Source organism: Limulus polyphemus, unplaced genomic scaffold, assembly GCF_000517525.1.
Source record: "Limulus polyphemus unplaced genomic scaffold, Limulus_polyphemus-2.1.2 Scaffold4582, whole genome shotgun sequence".
In the NCBI taxonomy this organism is placed as follows: domain Eukaryota; kingdom Metazoa; phylum Arthropoda; class Merostomata; order Xiphosura; family Limulidae; genus Limulus; species Limulus polyphemus.
In genome coordinates this window covers 40,924-49,721 of record NW_013670192.1, presented here as the reverse complement: position 1 = coordinate 49,721, position 8,798 = coordinate 40,924, and the positions used below count along the sequence as shown (strand labels likewise).

The following is an 8,798-nucleotide window of genomic DNA, read 5'->3' as shown; positions in this document are numbered from 1 at the left end:
GTATCACACTACTTACGTAACGCTAAACATGATCAAAAGGTAGTTCTGATATATACCATTCCACTACGACTTTATACCGGTTATCGTTGGTATGCTGATTGGGGTGCTTGAAATCGTTCTAACATAAAGTACTCAACCTTCTGTAGTTTTGTCTTTACCATTGTAATAACAGTTGTCTTCTTTATTTATTTAATTTAAACAAACAGTTCTCACAAGCTATTAGTGTAAGTGAAATAAAATTGTTCTCTCTGACTCTTTTTTCTCATGATGTATTTTAGTGTACAGAATATAGATCTAAAACTGACATGTAGTTGTAACATTAAACCAGGATGCATTGATTCAAAGATGTTAATTAGACTGTAAGACCGCTTTAACATTGGTAATTTTCTAATATTGTCTGTGGTAATAGTCGTGTTGGAATAATATGTTATTTTCTCGAATAAACTCAAATGGGGGGTAAAATGAAAACATTTCTTAATATCTAAGAAAGAAACATCAATTCAAATTGCACTTTTGCAACTACTTAAAGATTTTATTTATGTTCTCTGTAGAAAGACAATATTGGCAAGTTTCTAATGTTGCCTGTAGTACATTTTCTGATGAAGCAATGCATTTCTTGGAGAAAAAGATGAAGAAAATCAAGGGGAATAATAGTATAGTTGATACTTCCTGTACCTAAAAAGACAAAGTAAAAAAAGAAAATTATATTAATTTCTCCCATTTTCATGACAAAAAACTATTAATAATGAAAAAAATGGTAATGAAATCCCAACACAACTATGCAAGCAGAAATATTGCTAACAGTCAATTTATATAAACAGTAAGACATATACTGCGAATGCACTTCGTAAGACGAGATAAACCTGCTAAAAAATGTTAAGGAACTAAGCTTAACACTATATGGTTTTTCTAAATTATCTTTGTAATACATTTTTGTAAAAAAAAGAATGTTAAAAAAAAGATTTGTACGTCAGGTACACGAGACTTTGCTGTATGTAGCAGCGTAGAACACTAGCGTGTTTTCAAACTCAGCACTATTCAAAGGTGAAATCAACATAAAGAGAGTTTGAAAATCGTCACATCCCTCTTGAATGGAATTTTAGACACAGAATACGTACATTATTTTCAATACGTGTTTGTTTTCGAATTGCAAGAAGCTACCACTTTCATGGCTCATGCTTAACTTAATTCGATGGCCACTAGATGGCAAAAAGTTGTGTTTGTATTTTCTATGTATGATTTGTTTGTGGTTAGGCACAGAGCTACACAAAGGGCTATCCGTACTCTGCTCACCACGGGTATCGAAACCCGGTTTATAGCATTGTAAGTCCGCAGAAATACCGCTGTGCCACTGGGGGGGGGGGGCTTGTATTTCTACACAATCTAAGAGATTGCCTGTTACTTTTATAATGCACCAACAGCTTAAAGTCCGCCAGTTCCGAAACACATAGCTCTATCTCAAAGACAACCCGCGCATCAAGCGTAGAGTTTTTTGTGTTTTATTAAGGAAAAAGCTGCCTAAAAGGCCACTTGTGTTGTGCCCACTAGGAGGATCAAACCGCTAAGCCACCAACAAATTATCTATCATAAAATAAACTAACTCGTAACTTGTATAACGTACTAAGCAATGTAATGAAAACGAATATAAGACAGGTTTATATTTGACGTTACGCTATTTGAAAATACAATCGTGGACTTCAGAAAAAGAAGGTATTGTAAGAGCGAATTTGACGACACATGGCTACAAGGCATAATAAGTATACTAAAGAAAGTAGAAAGTTCTCTTTCTTTCCTTCATAAATTTCACGATTAAAATTTACCTTGAAAGTTATATGATTTGCTGCTACAAGTATATTTTTATTGTATCTAAAGTTATACAAAAATAAGTAAAATTCAAACTTACTCTTTTTTTTTTCCCAACAAAATATATTTCGTACAGGTTACAAAGTCTTTTGACAAGTTTCAGCAACTGTTTTAATCTCATTGTAAAACTGATTCTGGAAAATAATATGAAAAGTACTATAATAATGACCAAACTCTATAAAAATGGAGTTTCTTATAAATTAACTCTTTGATGTATTTATACAATATATAACACCAAACAAACAATCTTTTTCTGTTAGTTTCATTCTCGCCATATTATTGTGTATTCATGGCCAATTAATGACTCTAGGGCTTAGCTAGCGTTATCATAGAGCAAGTGAATTGGATTTAAAATTCTGAAATAGTGATCTAAAAATAGTTATGTATTTTAACCTAGTCTGTGGGCCCTCTCAGCAGTCCAGGGCCCAGGATTAATATACTGATTGTCATCCCTTAAATCCGGCCCTGTTTAGCGGGTATTATAACAACAGAATAATTGGATAAACTGAAGATACCATTTCACAATAACTTTAACTTACCATTTGCGCTTGGAAACAATTAACCATCTGAAAAAATAAATTATATTCGTAAATTACTCAAATATGTAAATCCATGTATCGAAATTAGAAACATTTAGGATTATAAGTATCTGTAATCAAAATATCAAATTCATTTTTACAATAACACAGTTTATAAAACAGTGAGCAGAAACTTAAGAACTCTAGTAACCAGTGCTATTTTTTTAATACAACGTTATATTTGCACTCGTTCTGAAGTCTTCCAGAAGGTTCACTGTTCGTGCACATTAGGTGTAGACTTCCAAAATATTAAAGTTTGGTACCACCTCAGAATAGATACGTAACGCACTTATACAGAACAACAGTATATAACCTGCATCTAAACAGAAGTTTATTAGAAAGCTAAAGTAAATTCATATTTCATAATAATATTTCGGTAGTAAACTGCATATCTGTTTCGCCTATATTAAGAATAATATCATTTTAATAAAAGAAAAAATTATATTGACGGTATGAAAATAAAAATAGCATTCATTTACATTATAACACCAAGTAAATAATGTAGTCATCTTTTTTAGTTTTAGGCTTAGACTGACACTTCATTTTGTTATATAATTCAGTATGATTTTACCTGCGCCCGATCCATTTTTTCTTTTTTAACAATTGGTACAAATGATCCATGACGACGTAAAACGCTATTTGCAAGATTTAATGTTGTGATCTCCTAATAAACACCATTTCCTTTTATTTTACTTTTTATTAATTAGGTATGGACTAACAAAATATATTAAATGTTTTGTAAAATAGGCTACTCGGTTGTTATGCACAGCTTACCGCAGCTTTGACCATCATGTTTCCACACATCTGTTGCAAAACTTGACCATCAGTTGCGGTCGGGAAAAAATTATTCTTACAAGTATCCCATTGGTCTAAAAACTTAAAACAGAAAACAAAACAAAAACTATAGCTGTTTATAAAGTTAAACAATTCAATAACACTGAAGCATTAGTGGTTTGAAACATGCTTTAAAGTTAATTTTTATTTCAAAATTATTTTTAAATAATAGTCAAATAATGATGATATTATAAACTATTAATGTCCATTAAGATTATAGCTAATTCCTAAAAGTAGTTCCCAGTTTGCCCCTGAAGAAGGGTTCGGGTTATAGGGTTTTATCATTTTGTATTAAGACTTTTTGAACTTACGTATTTTTCTGAGATCATGAAGTAATTCCTAAAGACATTAAAAGTTTTATACAAATCCTAGCCAATAATTTGTTTTTGTTATACAGAAGGATAGATTATTTTTGTAAGAAAGACTAAAGCCAAAAATGAAAAGTTGTTATTATTTTTTCTTTCATACCCTAGCAAGTTGTTAAAAAATAAACTCAATCAAACATCTGTATTAATACTTTTTGAGTACATATTTCACGTGTACTTACTGTACTAATTCGCTGATCACTTCTAACACAAGAAAAGAATGTTTCCATTTGATTACCAGGGACCGCTGAAAAAGTTTCAAATATGAAAATAAAAATAACCAGATCACAAGTTATAAAACAAACAATCAACCGAAAATGTAAGTATGAAAACAACTACAATTTTATAAACAAGTTTGTTTTTCTCATTATCAAATAATTTGATTTTTAATGTTATTTTGTCAGTTTGTTGTTGATTTTCTTAGTGTAAAGCTACGCAATGCCCTATCTGAACTCTGTCAACCGCGGGGAATCGAAAACCCGAATTTTATTGTTGTAATTTCGTAAACTTACCCCTGACCCACCGAGGGTCTTTATCAGTGAGCAAAAAAACATATTAGTTTGTTTGTTTGTAGTTAAGCACAAAGCTGCACAATGGGCTATCTGTGCTCTGCCCACCACGGGGATCTAGCGTTGTAAGTCCGCAGACATACCGCTGTGCCACTGGAGGGCATCTTATTAGTACAAGGTATAAAAACTTTAAGCTTTTATTAAGTTGTATAAAATAGCTCCTGTAAATAAGTGATTATAAAAATTTAGTATTTTGCTATGATACTTAGGTTAGATATTTTTCTAACAATTCCACGTAACGAGATAATATTAGAGAAAGTTGGCTCGATATATTAATGTCAAAACTGAGAAACAAAAAAAAAAATACATATTCTAGATGTCTCCTTTATTTTCATCAGCAGAACTTACAACAGTAAGCAGTTGTAGTTTTTGTTTTAGTGCAAAGCTACACAATGAGCTATTTGCGCTCTGGCCACTGCGGGAATCGAACTTCTGATTTTAGCGTCGTAAGCTCGTAAAATTACTGCTGACAAAAAGGAGGACACACAACTGTATGCACGAAAATAGATCTCTAAATGTCAGTTTAACTATGAGAGAGCGCAAATAGCCCTCGTGTAGCTTTGCACGAAATTCAAAAAGCAAACGAACAAACAAACTATGAGAGTGTTTCTGAGATTGTATGCTTTATAATTTTGTTGTTGTTTTCGAGTTATTTAAACTTAGTTTGATTCCCCAAGATGGGCAGCGCGCACATAGACTATTGTGTAGTTTTGTACTAAGCAAATACCAAACCCAAGCACAAATGATGGTTTAGCATTTTGGGGGTTTAATTTGCCACAGTGAGCACTTTCTTGCTAATTGTGATATTATGGTCATTCCTAAGTAAAAAATTTTCAAAAGCCAAATATCAAATACATAAGAATAACTACACACCAGAGCTTTACGTGGGAATCAAACCAGTTTTCAATGTATTACTATCGTCGTACCTGAATTAGGACATTTAAACACCTAGAGAATCTGTCGTATTATATAATATTAATATATTTATTTATCCTATGATACTCTTCTATGAATAAAGTCATTTATCTTAGCATTATAACCCAGAACCTGAAAAAAAATTATTCTGCCAAATTACTATATTTGTGTACAAAAATGCTTTCTTCAGATCTTCAATAACCCACTGTGTCATTGCAATGTAAAAAAAAAACTAATACGTACACTACCCAAACTATATTTCAGAGTGAATTAGAACCACGTCATGCTATATTTTCCCAAATAACTACTGGTTTATTCACTCGTGTTGTACATAGTAATCGCTTTGAAACTGCAAAATTAGTTGTCTTTTTGTTATCTCTAGTAAAAATATTTAGAAACATTACATCTTATGTTTTACTCTGGTGCCCTTTTAATAGTACTGGTATTAAATTCTATAATTTTCTTTGAGTTTTATCGCCTTCTGAAATTGATTAACATAAAGGTTAGAGTAAACAGCTGTTATTTTACAGGTTTATTGTCACTTTTTTATACACCATAACGTCACAATAACAGCAGCTATACAAATATTAAATTGAATTTAAAAAGATGGCAAATCGTCAAAGCAGCTTCATATCGAAAAGCACAATTCGTAAATTATTACTTTTTAGACATACAAAAACTAATTGTTTATAAAAAGAAATAGATATACCAGAGTTTAGATATGCAAAGTTATCTTAGGATTCTGATTAGTTACTATATCCACAAGGTCATTGTGGTTTCAACACATTGTTTAAAGTTTTAGAATATATTCGTGTGTTGTTTCGTGGTATTCTTTAAAACAAGGCCTACACGAACATAAAATCACATAAAGTTGATTAAGTACAATATATTTAAAAGACTTCACAGAGCTACTGCATAATAATAATGATAAAAATATAACTCCAAATTACTCACAACAGGCAATGCTTTGTTGGGCTTGCTGTCCATACGCTATCGCCCAAAAACAGACAATAACACTCAAAGTGACAAATACCTTCATTTCTCTGGATTTGAAATATGACACTTCTTGACTGTACCTACAATGGTTAGTAGGCCTTTATTTATACTCTAACGTGAATGTTACTTAATGCTGAAGCCAGTCGTTATTTTTGTTAGACATCTGGAAATATTTATACAGTGAATCACTTAAACCCACGAAACTCTGCATCACAAGTCCAATAAAGAGGTAATAAGAATTATCACGTGATGTTTTCTTAAGCCATCTGAACCAAGAATGATTAACTTCTAACTCTTCTGTAAATAATGCTGGTGTTTTGGCCACGTAAGCTAGCAATAGCTATGATTGAGATATTTCAGTGACGAAAGCAGGTGGTATTGTATGTATATGGTTAACATATAATGATTCATATCAAGACTTTACACCATGGTTCTTTGAAATCTATCTACTTGCACATTTTTCTTGTTGTTGTTGGAAAAAACGAAAATCCTTGATAACTGCCTTTATTTGCTGCTACAATTTCTTGTATTATGTTGATTCACGTGTTTTGCTTTATTATTCAGAAATACAGAAAGTATTAAACTCAATATCTAAACAGAAGAGAGAGAACATCTTCAGAAGTTTGTTGCTTTCAGTTAGTCTTCGTGGTATAATTGTGCATCAAAGAACGTAGGTTAGTATTCTGTAAATGATGGAAATATAATAATAATATAAGGTAACTTATGTAGAAGTAGTTTTAAAACTGCGACGTTTCGTGAACAATTTGAATGTCAGATATGTAAAACTTGGTATAAATAACTGATTTCAACTACTTAATTTGTCCACTAACATAGTCTATTTAAGCATGCTCTGATTTAATTCACTCATTTATTAAAGTTATGATAAAAATTAATTTATTATAGAAAATTGTTTTTAACTTTTATTGCTTTAATGAAACTTGAATATTTAATCTTCATTACCAGTAATTTACTTGATGAAGTTTTTGCCTTTTTTATTGAATTATTATCTACGACATAAAACAAGCAACTCAAAAATTATTCTTTACAAAGTGTCTTCAAACATCATTATAAAATACTACATACGGTCACACTTCAAGTTCGATTATAAACGGTATAGGTATGTTAGTGTAGTAACGCTTGGAGGGGAGGGTGGGGGCTTGACACAATAACAGTATAATTTAACAAAACAAAATAAGCGCATAAAATTCAATATAATATTAACCACAGACTTACCTTCCTACGTTATAATTCGATGGATGCACAGCCTTACCTTCCTACTTTTTATTACGATGGGTGTAACTGTTTGTTTGAGCAATGTTCTGTAATGTTGGATGTAATGTTCGCAGATGTAGCCTCTGGTCAAGTTCGGCGTTTATCCTGCTTCTGTATTTGGAACTCGGGGCCGCAAGTGAAGAAAATTCCGTCTCGCATGTGCACGTTGTAGTAAAAGGCGTCAGAAAACGAACTGCTTTGTATGTCTGTTCTAGGTACTCTTCAGTTCTCTGAATCGAAAACCCTAATAGTGGATTTCTTTTAAACTTTAACCTTAATGTTCCTCCGCATGAAAGCTACAAAAAAGTGTGCTTCTTCTTTTATAAAGAAACCATTAGTCTGGTCATTATTTTATAATGAACAAAAGCTCCCAAGTAAATATTTTTTTTCTTTCCATTTTTAACTCAAACCTATATAACGTACTGTTTTAGACTTCTACACTTAATATTTACATATTCTTGCTGCTTATAGCTGAGTTTTTAAGGATTCGTGTGTCGGGTTTGCTCTTGGATCTTTCAAACTCCCTATTTTTTGGACCAACTGAAGGAGCTCTCGAACAACAGTTTGAGAGCCTGTGCACTAGTGCACTGTATAATGTATCCTCTTTTCTGTTGTATTTTTTGTATTAATGTTCTGTACTATTAATAACTTCACCATATATATATATATATATGTATTTATATGCGTGTGTGTGTATATATATGTATATAACTGTTGTTACGAAAACATTGAAATTGCTACACAATCATCAGTTCCTAAGGCTGATGCTAATATCTATTTCTCAGCGCAAAGCTACACAATGAGCTATTTTCGTTCTGTTCACCGCGAAGAATCGAGCCACGAATTTTAGTATTGTAACTCCCGAGGCTTACCGCTGACCCATCGTGGGACAGTTCCTAGGGCCAAACCATTGTGCAGTAGCAACTGGTCGTTAAATGTAGATTTCATATAAGCAATAAAAGAATGTCATGGCTTAAATAAAATGATATATATAGATAAATGTCCCCCATCCCCGGCTCAGCGGCAAGACTGAGGGCTTAAAGCGCTAAAAATCGGGTTGAAGTACCAGTGGTTGGCAGAGCACAGATAGCCAATTGTGTATCTTTGTACTTAACAATAAATAAACAAACACATATATATATTACTACATTTTAAAGCTATGGGTACTTAGCTTTTCTAAACAGAGAAAATTATTAGCCTTGATGAAGTCGCAATGGTGAAACATTGACTGAAGTAAAAAGTTTTTTATCTGGACAGTAAATGTTGTTACTTTTTTCACAGTTTTATTACCAAAACGAGAAAAACATCAGTCGACAATAGTAATTAAAACTAGAACATTGTTCTATTAATATAATTTTGATTGCTTACAGTACATATTAAAATGAAAACACTAACTGTTATCAATT

General features: G+C 32.0%; 1 protein-coding gene across 2 annotated transcripts; it reads right to left on the bottom strand.

Annotated features, from left to right (window-relative positions):
• Positions 1–563: 563 nt before the first annotated feature.
• On the bottom strand, positions 564–6,173 carry LOC106471378. Of its 2 annotated transcripts, XM_013931976.2 has the most exons (6): positions 6,079–6,173; positions 3,823–3,887; positions 3,216–3,317; positions 2,403–2,429; positions 1,904–1,997; positions 564–675 (listed from the first exon to the last, which is right to left on the bottom strand). In XM_013931976.2, exons 1-5 carry the CDS (start codon positions 6,161–6,163, stop codon positions 1,941–1,943), a joined length of 336 nt encoding a protein of 111 aa, XP_013787430.1. In that variant the 5' UTR covers positions 6,164–6,173; the 3' UTR covers positions 564–675; positions 1,904–1,940. The 2 variants fall into 2 exon arrangements, with proteins under 2 accessions (XP_013787430.1, XP_022255686.1); XM_022399978.1 differs by lacking the exon at positions 2,403–2,429.
• Positions 6,174–8,798: the final 2,625 nt, after the last annotated feature.